Source organism: Procambarus clarkii, chromosome 24 (assembly GCF_040958095.1).
Source record: "Procambarus clarkii isolate CNS0578487 chromosome 24, FALCON_Pclarkii_2.0, whole genome shotgun sequence".
NCBI lineage: Eukaryota > Metazoa > Arthropoda > Malacostraca > Decapoda > Cambaridae > Procambarus > Procambarus clarkii.
In genome coordinates, this window is record NC_091173.1 from 9,640,384 (window position 1) to 9,653,382 (window position 12,999).

A 12,999-nucleotide genomic window follows, 5' to 3' on the forward strand; every position below is an offset into this window, starting at 1 on the left:
GGAAACCAAGGCTGGGCCGGCCACCAAGGGGCCACGAGGACTACTCTCCCCGGGAATGTCTCTAACTGAACCAGAACCCGAAGCAACAGCTGGACCGGAGGAAAAAGGTACAGGTAACCCCACCTCGACCAGTCCTGCCGAAAAGCATCCACCGCGAACGCCTCGCAGTCGGGGAAGGGCGTCACATATAGAGGGAGACGCCGGGACCACGCCGACGCGAAGAGGTCCACATCTGGGAGACCGTACGTCTGGCAGATCCAACGAAACGAGTCGTCGTCGACCGTCCATTCCGTGGACAGGGGAAGGAAGCGAGACAGACCGTCTGCCAGAACGTTGGACACTCCCCGGACGTGAACCGCACGGAGAGCCAAACCCCGAGAATCCAGCAGACGAACCACTCGAAGGGACCAACCCCAAAGAGCCAAGGACCGAAGAGAACCCCCGCGGTTCAGGCAATGAACCACCGGAGAACAGTCCGAATGGAGGCGAATGGTCGATCCCCGAGCGACCCGAACCCTCCGAAGCGCGAACCAGACAGCCGCGAACTCCCGAACCGTGCTGTGAGCCCGATGGAAGGACGGACCCCACCGTCCCTGGCCTGCCTGGTGAGCACTGGTCACAAAGCCCCAGCCGAGAGACGACGCGTCCGTGAACACATCGAGCGAGGGCTCGGGAAGGCGCCAAGGCACCGAACCCCGAAAAATCCGAAGAGGAAGACGGTGACGCAGCAACCGACATAAGACCCCCGGAGGGCGAACCCAACGATCGCGAGAGAGGCGGAAAGGACGTCCCCGAAGGAACCAAAACAGACGCCGAAGCCAAACCCGACCCGGCGGGTAGACTAGCATGGCGAAGTTCAGACTCCCGCACAACCGCTCGAGCAACCGCCGAGTGACCCGGGACCCTCTCAGAAACAGCAAACGGCGGTCCCGCAGCCGCCGCAACGCCACCGGAGGAAGAGACAAGGAAGCGGTCCGAGAATCCCAAACAAGACCCAGCCAGGTCCGAACCTGGGACGGAACCAGATGGGACTTCCTCCAGTTCACCAGGAACCCGAACCTGGCGAGCTGGGAAAGAACCAAATCCCTGGCGAGCAGACAAGCCGACCGACTGGGAGCCCACACCAGCCAGTCGTCGAGGTAGGCCAAAACCCGAATCCCTAGAAGACGCAGACGGGTCACCACAACTCGGGTCAGACGCGTGAAAACGCGAGGTGCCAGATTCAGGCCAAAAGGTAGGCATCGAAAACGGTAAGCGTGACGCCCTACCACGAAGCCTAACCAGTCCCTGAACCCCGGATGAATAGGAACGTGCCAATACGCGTCCTTTAGGTCCAGGGACACCATCCAGGCACCCGGCTCCAACAGAAGCCGGACCTGAGACAGAGTAGTCATCCGAAAGGAGGGGCAAGGAATCCAGGGGTTCAGACGGGACAAGTCCAGAATGAACCTCAGATCCGCACAGTCCCGTTTCGGCACTGGAAACAGGCGGGAAACCCACCTGAGGGACGTAGTCGGTTCGACCACGCCCAAGCGCACCCACTCCAAGATGACGTGACGAAGCGCAGGAGAAGAGACCTGCCCTGTTAGCCCCGAACCCCCCAAAGGAGGACGAGTCGCCCAACGCCACCGCAGACCGGATGACACGACCGAAAAGGCCCACAAATCGTGGGACCAAGCGTGGGCAAACAGAGCGAGCCTCCCCCCCATCGCCCCGTCAACGGGGCAAACTGCGAAAGGGCCGACGCCCCGCACGAGAACCCAACCGTCGAACAGGGCGAACACTGCGCCGCCCAGACGACGCTGGCCCCAAAGGGAACAACGGCTCAGAAACCGGCACCAAAGGCCCACCTCGACCAGCGGAAACCGAAACCCTGGCACGACCCCTCCGAAACTGCCGAGAACGACTGCTCCGGAGAATCAACAAGTCCGCCATAGGACGACAACTAGCCGAAGCCGCATGCAGAAACTGGGACACCACAGACTCTACAAACAGCAACGGACAAAAAGGAGACGAAAACCTAAGAGCCAGGGCCCAAGCGGAATCCAAAGAGAGGGCGAGCACAGCCTGACGGCACGCGAGGCGAGAAGCAAAAAACAGAGACACCGCTTCCTTCAGGATGGGCGCAAAGAGCTTCAACAGTGCAGCCGACGCCCTAGCTGCCGAAGAAAGCGCCCCGGACGAAGGCCCTTCAGCCAACGCTCCCACATCCTCCTCGAGCCAAGCAGAAGAGAGCTCGAGAAGGGAAAAGAAACGCAAGACCGAAGCCAAATGCCCACGGGAGCGCAACTCCTCCGCAACCAATGAAGCCGAAAGCTGAGGAACCTGTACGTGAAGCTGGAAAAGGCCAACATCCCGAGAAAGCACAGGAGCAAATAAGCACGCATTAAGGTGCTCAAACTCGCCCCCCAGGTAAACCTGCATAAAAGTAGCAGTCTCGCGCCAATCAAGCGAGCGGGTCCGACAGAACCCATGCCACGCCCCCAACGAAAAGAAAGGGCAGTCTGCTAGCCAGGAAGACCCCGGAACCTCCAAACGTACCCAAAAACGGGAAGAAGAACCGAACTCAAACGAGGACGGATCCATTGGGGAGGCATAACCCGGGTCTCGCAAGAGGTATGCAGCAAGAGCTTCCCGAGCTACCTTCGCGGAGAGACGGGAAGTAGCAAACCCCTGTAAAGACGGAGCCGAGGTACCCAAAGGCGCCCGGAACCGAACACGGGGAGGAGCCGAACCCAAATCATACTCATACAGGGAGGAGGATAAGAAAACCCCTCCCCCTGCAACAATAAACCCCGTGGGGAAGGCAAAAGCACCCAAGCGGGGTCACAGACTTGATGCTAGGCAAGGAAGTGAATGAGATGTATGGCAAGTTTTGTGAAATATATGATAAAGGCACAAAAAAATTTATACCAAAACAGAGATGCAGGACCAGAAAACAGGATTGGTTCGACAGAAATTGTGAGAGGGCAAGAGACCAAAAGACACAAAAATGGAATCAGTATAGGAAGAGGCCAAACCCCCAAACATACCAGCGATACAAAGATGCGAGAAACAATTATACAGCAGTAAGGAGAGAGGCAGAAAGAAATTTTGAAAAAGGGATAGCAGATAAATGTAAAACAGAACCGGGCCTATTCTACAAATTCATAAACAACAAATTGCAGGTAAAGGATAATATCCAGAGGTTGGAAATGGGAAACAGATTCACGGAAAATGAAAAGGAAATGTGTGAAACATTAAATGAAAAGTTCCAAAGTGTGTTTGTACAAAATGAAATCTTCAGAGAACCAGACACAATAAGAATTCCAGAGAACAACATAGAGCGGATAGAGGTGTCTAGAGATGAAGTGGAAAATATGCTAAAGGAGCTCGGGAGGAAGAAAGCAGCTGGCCCAGATGGCGTTTCACCATGGGTTCTGAGAGAATGTGCATCTGAGCTCAGCATTCCACTTCACCTGATCTTTCAGGCATCCCTGTGTACAGGAATCGTAGCAGACGTGTGGAAACAGGCTAACATAGTTCCAATCTACAAAAGTGGCAGCAGGGAAGACCCCCTCAATTATAGACCTGTATCATTGACAAGTGTAATAGTGAAAGTATTGGAAAAGCTAATCAAAACTAAATGGGTAGAACACCTGGAGAGAAATGATATAATATCAGACAGACAGTATGGTTTTCGATCAGGAAGATCCTGTGTATCGAATTTACTCAGTTTCTATGATCGGGCCACAGAGATATTACAGGAAAGAGATGGCTGGGTTGACTGCATCTATCTGGACCTAAAAAAGGCTTTCGACAGAGTTCCACATAAGAGGTTGTTCTGGAAACTGGAAAATATTGGAGGGGTGACAGGTAAGCTTCTATCATGGATGAAAAATTTTCTGACTGATAGAAAAATGAGGGCAGTAATCAGAGGCAATGTATCGGAATGGAGAAATGTCACAAGTGGAGTACCACAGGGTTCAGTTCTTGCACCAGTGATGTTTATTGTGTACATAAATGATCTACCAGTTGGTATACAGAATTATATGAACATGTTTGCTGATGATGCTAAGATAATAGGAAGGATAAGAAATTTAGATGATTGTCATGCCCTTCAAGAAGACCTGGACAAAATAAGTATATGGAGCACCACTTGGCAAATGGAATTTAATGTTAATAAATGTCATGTTATGGAATGTGGAATAGGAGAACATAGACCCCACACAACCTATATATTATGTGAGAAATCTTTAAAGAATTCTGATAAAGAAAGAGATCTAGGAGTGGTTCTAGATAGAAAACTATCACCTGAGGACCACATTAAGAATATTGTGCAAGGAGCCTATGCAATGCTTTCTAACTTCAGAATTGCATTTAAATACATGGATGGCGATATACTAAAGAAATTGTTCATGACTTTTGTTAGGCCAAAGCTAGAATATGCAGCTGTTGTGTGGTGCCCATATCTTAACCCTTAAACTGCGCAACGCGCCTGCAGGCTCACGTCTGGTTTGCGCAACGCGCCTCCGGGTATTTGTATTTTTCACGTTCCATTCAAAACTCCCGCGGCTACATGGGGTTCACATCAGCTTCCTCAGGGCTCTTGTAAACAGACGCCATCTTTAAAAAAAATCGTGGTCCACATTCCCGGGTGTGGGAGCCTCAGTAGTGTGTGAGCAACCAAGGCTGGCGCTCGCAGCATGAGCGCACAGCACTGCTGTTCAGCATGTGACCACAGCATCGCCTAATAATGTCAAAATATATATATAACTTGTATTATTTAGCTATGATAGTGTTATATTAGAGCCTGAGTGTGATAATGACTGGGTACAATGTTCAAATATCAGTGATTCAATGCTGTTCACGATGTTCACAGCGCTAGCCACAGCACCACAGCATTATTTCGTTCATCTAGGAATCTTCAAATGATTTCTTAGGTTCCTTTTCAAAATAAACGTGTGGTCAATTATTCATTTACAGGAATTAGTGACCAGGATTGTGATAATAGCAGGAATGTGGTTATAATTAGCGTTGTGCGTAGTATTGTGGAAGGAGGAATTTTGATGAGGGAGGGAGGGCGAGAATTGAGGTAGCCTCATTGTGTGTGTGGCTGCCACTCTTGTTTTGCTCACCATACTAGCTTAGTGGTTCGCTATGGGCAACACATATGTACATGGGTATATATAGTGTGTGTATATAGTGTAAGAACAGCAACAGAAGAATGTTGAGAGGAGCTATTTTGGTGAGGGAGGTGACGTAATCGTAGCGTCGTCTGCTGTGTGATTTTTCATGCAGTGTATGGTGGCCACTGTACTGTTTGGACACAATATTGGCTTACTTGCATAGTTCTGGTAAATAAAACATGTAGATAGGTATATAGAACATGTGTAATAAGAACTATAACAATATGGTGGGAGGAGCAATGTTGGCGAGTAAGATGTTGGAGTGAGGGAGACAGGCTGGGTGTGGCTGCTCTCACTCGAGGTGTTCTGAATGTGTTCATGGCCAAATGCTCCTATTGGCCCATACGAGGCAGCTGCTATTGGCCCATACGAGGCAGCTGCTATTGGCCCATACGAGGCAGCTGCTATTGGCCCATACGAGGCAGCTGCTATTGGCCCATACGAGGCAGCTGCTATTGGCCCATACGAGGCAGCTGCTATTGGCCCATACGAGGCAGCTGCTATTGGCCCATACGAGGCAGCTGCTGTTGGCCCATACGAGGCAGCTGCTGTTGGCCCATACGAGGCAGCTGCTGTTGGCCCATACGAGGCAGCTGCTGTTGGCCCATACGAGGCAGCTGCTGTTGGCCCATACGAGGCAGCTGCTGTTGGCCCATACGAGGCAGCTGCTGTTGGCCCATACGAGGCAGCTGCTGTTGGCCCATACGAGGCAGCTGCTGTTGGCCCATACGAGGCAGCTGCTGTTGGCCCATACGAGGCAGCTGCTGTTGGCCCATACGAGGCAGCTGCTGTTGGCCCATACGAGGCAGCTGCTGTTGGCTCATACGAGGCAGCTGCTGTTGGCTCATACGAGGCCGCTGCTGTTGGCCCATACGAGACAGCTGCTATTGGCCCATACGAGGCAGCTGCTATTGGCCCATACGAAGCAGCTGCTACACGGTGTTCTGAATGTGTTGATAGTGAATGTATATAGTGTGTGACAGTGTATAGTGTGTAAATAGATTGTATATATACACAAATTAGCATGATACATAGTAAATATGTGCTGCATATGTGTACACAAGTTTCATGCACGTAACACAGTGTCTACGGACAGTACGGATGTTGTACTGCGATATTATAGTGTACGTGTTCATTATACATTGGATTGGCACATAAAAACAATGAAAATGTATTTGGAAAGGTGCGCAAAATATGAACGAAAATATATTCGCGGCAACTCGCGCGCCCCGCCCCGAGCGCCCCACCGCCCCCGAGAGCTCACGGCACGGGCGCACGGGGAATGATGACGTCACGCCCCAACTTCCGGACCCCATAGCAGCCAAAGTAAGTACAATTTCGACTTTTTTTTTACATACCCATACTGAGGGAAGGGTTTTTGACACTTTAAAAAGAAAAAAGAATTTTTTCCAGAGAATTTATTTCCTGCGCACTGCGGGGGTGTCACATTTGGAGGCAACGCAGTTAAGGGGTTAAGAAGCACATCAACAAACTGGAAAAGGTGCAAAGACATGCTACTAAGTGGCTCCCAGAACTGAAGGGCAAGAGCTACGAGGAGAGGTTAGAAGCATTAAATATGCCAAAACTAGAAGACAGAAGAAAAAGAGGTGATATGATCACTACGTACAAAATAGTAACAGGAATTGATAAAATCGACAGGGAAGACTTCCTGAGACCTGGAACTTCAAGAACAAGAGGTCATAGATTTAAACTAGCTAAACACAGATGCCGAAGAAATATAAGAAAATTCACCTTCGCAAATAGAGTGGTAGACGGTTGGAACAAGTTAAGTGAGAAGGTGGTGGAGGCCAAGACCGTCAGTAGTTTCAAAGCGTTATATGACAAAGAGTGCTGGGAAGACGAGACACCACGAGCGTAGCTCTCATCCTGTAACTACACTTAGGTAATTACACTTAGGTAATTACAGGGGGCCCAAGGCCCCCAGGCCGACTCCTCCCCAGCCCCAGGATCCCTTACGTCGGGACCCGGGGCAGAGCCGTCCTCCAAACCCTCTACCCCTGAAGAAAAGGTAGAGTCCAAGGGAAAGGCAGACAAGGGGGCCTGCTGGTGGGACCCAGAAGCCTCGGCAGGAGGAACCGGCTCAAATGCCTCCGTCCCCGACCCGGATGGGGCAGCCCCCGAAGCAGCCCGAGTCTCTCCACCAACTAAATCCTGTGCCAAGGCCGAAAGCCGCATACGTTTCGGAGCCGGACACAGGGGAGGAGGTGCAGGAAGAACCACAGGGGAAGGACCAGAGGGCGTTGGAGTCAAAGCCATAGCAATCAACGCCCCCAGGTCAGGGTCCCTAAAGCCAAAACGGGGCAGCCTCGGGGCAGCCTCGGGGCATCCAGGCGGGAAACCGACCTAGCGCGTTGCAATAACCTAAATCTAACATGCAACGCTGATGCTGCCTGTACTCTAATAGGAACATCCTCAGAGTAAAACCTGAGCACAAGCAGAGAACAGGACTCGCAAGACTCCGGGTCAAAGGTGTCATTGACCCAACAGGCAGCATGACGGAGGCAAAACAGGTGACTGTCACCCTGAGACAAGGGCACACTGCAACCTTCAAACCCGCACAAGGCAGGCTGGAACTCGGGAGACGCCTCCATGGGTCCCCGAGCCCCGACAGGGGTTTCCAGGGCCCGTAGGGTAGCAACTACGGGAAGCCCGGGCAAGGTGTTGCTAACCGGTTAAGAAACCCAAACAAAACACGGGTAAATGATAATACTGAAAACCCCTGGGACGTGTACAAGCACGGGGGCCTAGCAGAGGACCACCAAAACAATACCAGGGGAACTATGGGCCCACGAGGCAGCACCTCCACCAGGCAACCAAAAACAAAACAAAAGAAAAACCCCGCAAAAGTACACCGTCCCCAGAGCAACAGGAACCGGTCGCCGCTTAGGTGGCAGGCCGCGCAACACCTTGACGCCCTAACCAGCACAAAACCACTCCCTACCCAAGGCCAAACAAGGGCCCCAAGCCCCAGCTGGCCCCAAGGGCGAGGCAAATGCCGAGCAGCAAAAACCTCTACGGGAGCGGTTCCCGAACGCCCCAGAGAAGATAACCCTGACACGCAAGGGCAGTACTCACAGGGCGCCTAGGGAAGGAAGCCCTAGACGCATGCAGCCCCGGCACTGATGAAGTACTCCTGGCCACCGCACACCACAACAACAGCAGAGAACGCCACACGAGGCAAACACCGCCAAGGAATTTGAGGCCAGAGAAGCGTCTATCCCGGTTGACACTAGCTTGCGAACTGACGGCAGCCGGCGCGGTGAGGTCCGGGGCCCCCCCCCTCCCCCTCCCGGGGAGGGGAGGGCTGCGCGGACGACCGGCGCGGCAGTAAATTGATTGTTTGATTGTTTTCCTTGGGATTGTAGGGAGTTTTCTACCTCTCTGTTCGGTTTTTGTTGTAGTTTTTTACCATGTGGGGTTTGTTTTGTTACGCCTACCTTTCTGGGTGCCTAACCCCGGTCGATGGCAGATAAGGAAAACCCCCAACCATATGGGGTTTTCCAGGGCCATTGCTCCCTGAAACCTCTCTGAAGGGGCCAGGTTCTGGCGCTGGTCCCTGGTAGGTCTGAACTCCATAGCTAATGTCCCGGTCTAACATAACACACATTAGCCCGATAAGCTCCAGGGAGCCGTAGGGGCTCCCCCCAGAAAAAATAATAATAATAATAATACATTAAAAATATATAAAACTGTGTCCTATGGATATGGACGCCAATGCCTGTTTAGGCGCACACACATATATAAGAGAGGAATAGGAAACAACAAGTTATAGTTACCAGTGGAGCATGATGATTCCGATGGCGCAGAGAGACTGACTTCCTGTGAAAAGAGGTATCTGCAGGATGACCTCTCTGTTGCTGGGGTAACAGAATCCCTTCGGCCTTTAGCAGGGCGACTATATACGTGAGAATGTAATTGGTTAAAAACTGTAATACATATAGTGGTACAGCATTCAATGTTGCTGTACTGTTGCTAGAACTACAGATTCCATAATTCAATAGTCTATGCATGTCATCATTATCACCATTTTATTGTATCTATTATTTTTCTAGTATTTTCTCAATTTTGCTAGCTTACTTCTGTTAATATTAAGTGTTCATCCTTTCATACCTTTAAATAACGTTTTACCTAAAATTTTAAGTTTTGTCCAAAACGCTTTGCGTAATAGTGGCTCCATTAGTATGTGTAATTCTTGTCCCTACACTTGTACATTATTCTTATGTTCTCTCGTGTTCTTTGTACACACATTCTTCTGAATACGAATTATAATTCAATATAATAAAGCCATTCTTAGGGCAGAATTTATGAGATAGAATTTATGACAATTCCTTTTAATTATATAGTACAAAAATTAACATTGCAATGTTCAGGATATTTTATAAAAAAATTATAATGTGAGGACAAAATTACCAGTACAACTCGCTCCACAAGAATTTATAAAATGTAATGCATTGTAATTTCTCGTGCACGATCAAGTATTTTCTACATGAAATTAATGTTATAAATGTAAATTTTTGGCAAAAGAAAAAATTTGCATCAGTGGCAGTAAATAAGCATTGTAAGGTATGCTGCTTGAAATGCAGTAACACAGAAGATGGCAACATTTCTGATGCATAACACTTTATACTTTTTGAAACATTTGTATCAAAGTATATACTTATAAGAAAAGGAATGACCCATCATGTTCTATCTTAGTACTGCTTTATACCAGAACTGTAAACTGTGTTAAATTATAATCCCACTTCAATATTGTACATCCATCAATAATGTAGTCTTAATCTTACAATATTGACAAAGCTCTCCACCCTTTCCTCAAGTAAAGCATGTCCTAACTCTTCTACTAGTAGGCATAAATAAATGTCTCTGACTGGAGTAAATCACTTTATGTACATGTACTCTTGAAGAGGCCTCTTGACTGGTACTTAAATACCCTTTGCTGGTACAGTATTTTCATTACTTTATCAAAATACTGCTAAAATACTGGTCTGCAGGATCAGACCATGGGTATACAATTACTATATTGTACCGAGTATGCTCTAATTACAAAGTGTAATTATTTAAGTGTTAAGTACAGGATGAGAGGCATGCTCGTGTTGTCATCTTCCCAGTACCTTTTATCACGTCGTTTTGAGACTACTGATTATTTTTGCATCTACACTTAGCATATTCCAACCGTCTACCACTCTGCTTCCAAATGCGAACTTTCAAATATTTTTTTTTTCAGTTCTGGAAGCCATTTTGTAGCATGCCTTTGCACCTTTTCCAGTTTAGTGATGTGCTTCTTGAGATAACGACACGATACAGCTGCTGCATATCCCAATTCTCACAAAAGTCATCAACAGTTTCTTTAACATTTCACCATCCATGTATTTAAAAGCAATTCTGAAGTTGGAGATCATATGCTTCTTGCACAATGTTCTTTTGTGTGTTTCTCTGGTGACAGTCTACTATCCAAAACCTCCCCCTAAATTTTTCTTTGTCAGTTCTAAAATGCCTTTCCATATAATTTGTATGTTGTGTGTGTGTGTGTGTGTGTGTGTGTGTGGTCAGTTTCCTCCTATTCCCCAATCCAAAACATGTAATTTCTTTACATTGAATTCCATTTGCCAAGTTTTGCTCCATGCACTTATTTTGTCCAGATCATCTTGTCGAGCCTGGCCTCAGGAAAGGAAGGTTTGGAGAGTAGAACTATCCCTGAAACACACACTCCTGGAAAGGGGATAACAATCTTCTAAGTCTCTTGCCTTCCCTAGTAGCTTTGCATCATCAGCAAACATGTTCATGTAGTTCTGTATTCCATCTGGTAGATCATTTATATAGACAATGAACATTACTGGCACAAAAACTGAACCCTCTAGTACTCTGCTGGTAACACTCCTCCAGTCTGATGCATTGCCTCTGATTTCCATCCTCATCTTTCTGTCAGCCAGAAAATTTTTCAGCAATATCAGCAATCTGCCTGTGCCTCATCCAGCATGTTCCACTTTCCAGAATAACCATTTGAATGAGACTCAAGTGTTTTTTTGTTTAGGTCCAGATAAACACAGTCAACCCAACCATCTCTTTCCGATCCTCTCGAACGTAGGTTCGAACCCTTGTCACGGCCCTTGTCAATTTCTTCATCTCTTTCCAATAGAATCTATGTGGCTCCATCATAAAAACTAAGTTTATTTGTTACACATGATCTTCCTGTTTAAAAGCTATACTGCCAGTCTTTTATTGAAAACCATGGTGTTTCTCCCTCATTTGGCAGCAAATCTGGGAACATCTGCAGCATTACATTCATTACAATGAATTAAATTCCTTACATCAATCTTAAATCTGTAACTCTACCTAAACTGAAAACAGAATTATTTGAGTTACCTTAACAATGGCCAAAGGAAATGTAAACATACCCTGGGCAGTCTAAAGAAGTGATTACTCTCTGATGAGGAGTTGTAAGATCCATCATCTCGCTGCTTACTGTATAAGACAAACAATTATAATTGATAACAAAACATGCACTTTATAAAATGCTACTGAAAATGTCATTATAATTTATATATTATATCACCATATATCACCTACACAGTCATGCACCCACCATGTCACTAATGCATTACATTAATATGAAACTGAATTTATCAAACTAACACCCACAATCAGCTTGATACAGTACTACTGTACTCTGAAATCTAGATATTTGAGTTGTAATTGTAAATAACCATTCAGAATTTAATCAGATATTTTCATGTAACGGTGCAAGTAAAATTTGCATATTTTACTAAATATAAATGACTAAAACATTACATTACAACAACCAAAAATACATAATGTCTCATGAGAAATGCTACTTATGTACATAAAAATCATGAGGAAGAGAACACTGCTCATGGTCATTACCATGTTATGGTCATAATCCCCTCATGGTCATTACCATGTTATGGCCATAATCCCCTCATGGTCGTTACCATGTTATGGGCATAATCCCCTCATGGTCATTACCATGATATGGCCATAAACCCCTCATGGTCATTACCATGTTATGGCCATAATCCCCTCATGGTCATTACCATGTTATGGCCATAATGACCTCATGGTCATTACCATGTTATGGCGATAATGACTTCATGGTCATTACCATGTTATGGCCATAATCCACTTATGGTCATTACCATGTTATGGCCATAATCCACTTATGGTCATTACCATGTTATGGCCATAATCCACTCATGGTCATTACCATGTTATGGCCATAATCCCCTCATGGTCATTACCATGTTATGGCCATAATCCCCTCATGGTCATTACCATGTTATGGCCATAATCCCCTCATGGTCATTACCATGTTATGGTCATAATCCCCTCATGGTCATTACCATGTTATGGCCATAATCCCCTCATGGTCATTACCATGTTATGGCCATAATCCACTCATGGTCATTACCATGTTATGGCCATAATCCACTCATGGTCATTACCATGTTATGGCCAAAACAAATGTACTCCCAATAGTCAAGGAAGGGGACAGACATGAAATACTAAATTAAAGATCAGTCTTTAGCAAGCAATTCTGGCAAAGCACTGGAGAAATTAATCAGATAAGAGAGTGATGCATCACCTGGACGAACTGTGTAACTGGAGCTATACAGCTGTAGTTGAAAATTTATATCTAACATACTTGATAACGAGTTCCATGACGGAGTCACCAAGATATGATAGGAGAATGAGGGCTGGATGTTGTGCATTTTCCTCTACTATAAAAAGAAAAATTGAAACTCTTACTCACAGAGAGCTTGTGTAGGAGATGGAGTGTCAAGCTGGAATAACT

The 12,999-nt window shown here is 47.0% G+C and overlaps 1 protein-coding gene across 5 annotated transcripts in view; it reads right to left on the reverse strand.

Annotated features, from left to right (window-relative positions):
* The window catches only part of LOC123761707 (lateral signaling target protein 2 homolog), a 45,045-nt gene that overhangs the window by 25,517 nt on the left and 6,529 nt on the right, over window positions 1–12,999 (reverse strand). For all 5 annotated transcript variants that reach the window (XM_045747824.2, XM_045747823.2, XM_069330554.1 and 2 more), the window contains exons 5-6: window positions 11,585–11,651; window positions 8,966–9,084 (exon numbers count right to left, since the gene is read on the reverse strand). In XM_045747824.2, coding sequence (XP_045603780.2) covers window positions 8,966–9,084; window positions 11,585–11,651 — 186 coding nt within the window. The remainder of the gene's footprint in view (window positions 1–8,965; window positions 9,085–11,584; window positions 11,652–12,999) is intronic.